General features: G+C 38.5%; 1 protein-coding gene across 2 annotated transcripts in view; it reads right to left on the reverse strand.

Annotated features, from left to right (window-relative positions):
- Positions 1 to 247: 247 nt before the first annotated feature.
- Positions 248 to 886, reverse strand: part of ATP5S (ATP synthase, H+ transporting, mitochondrial Fo complex, subunit s (factor B)) — a 25,177-nt gene continuing 24,538 nt past the window's right edge. For both annotated transcript variants that reach the window (XM_011999755.1, XM_011999756.1), the window contains one exon: positions 248 to 633. In XM_011999755.1, coding sequence (XP_011855145.1) covers positions 282 to 633 — 352 coding nt within the window. In that variant the 3' untranslated portion in view covers positions 248 to 281. The remainder of the gene's footprint in view (positions 634 to 886) is intronic.

Below are 886 nucleotides of genomic sequence, written 5' to 3' on the forward strand. Positions count from 1 at the left end.
ACTGCACTCCAGCCTGGCCAACAGAGCAAGACTCTATCTCAAAAAAAAAAAAAAAAGAAAAGAAAGAAAAAAAATGCCCACGTAAGCAGAAGCTGTGTGGATATTATTCCTGCATTACTGAGGGCTTCTCAATGACAGAAGTTTGACAAAGATAGTTTGACAAACAAGGCCCTGAATTTTAAGTCAATAAACCAAAGACTAGAGACATAGAGAAACAAGCTTAGTGAGAGGAGGAAAGAGAGGAAGGTGTCTGTAACCTCAATTTAATTTGAAAATAAATATCAAACCCAGGAAGAAATAAACTTGACTGTACTGAAATGGGCAAAAAGGACATACCTATGACTATAATTGTGAGTCAACTGCAACAAAATGGTCACTGCAAAATCATCTGCATTTCCTATTAGCAAAATGATAGGGTAGTTACCCAAGTGATCAAATCCAATGCTCATGATACAAGAGTTGGTGGCGTCGATCGCCTGAATCTTGTATTTGTCCAGAGGGCCTGTTGGAAGGTGGTTGTAATCCATCTGCCACCTCTCCTGGCCATGGTAGCGCACCATGGCCCCACAGCGCAGCAACCACTCGGATGCTGCCCTGTCAGGGCCAACATCCCTGATGCGATCATAATCCACCCTGTTGGCAAGTGAAAAAAAACAGTTTGCTTTTACAATAATAACTAGCTTGTTAACTATATTAACTGACATAAATAATACAGAACGCAACAAATTTTAATTTCAAGTGACTGAGGAGGAAGATAAATGTATTTGTGAGATCCATGCAAAAACCAAAAACAAAAACAAAAAAAACCCTGTAGTCTATCTGCTTTTTTAGTTTAGTTTTTGTTTCCAAGTGAACACTGTCAATGCGTATTATTTTTATATGAATT

This window comes from Mandrillus leucophaeus, unplaced genomic scaffold (assembly GCF_000951045.1).
Source record: "Mandrillus leucophaeus isolate KB7577 unplaced genomic scaffold, Mleu.le_1.0 Scaffold60, whole genome shotgun sequence".
In the NCBI taxonomy this organism is placed as follows: domain Eukaryota; kingdom Metazoa; phylum Chordata; class Mammalia; order Primates; family Cercopithecidae; genus Mandrillus; species Mandrillus leucophaeus.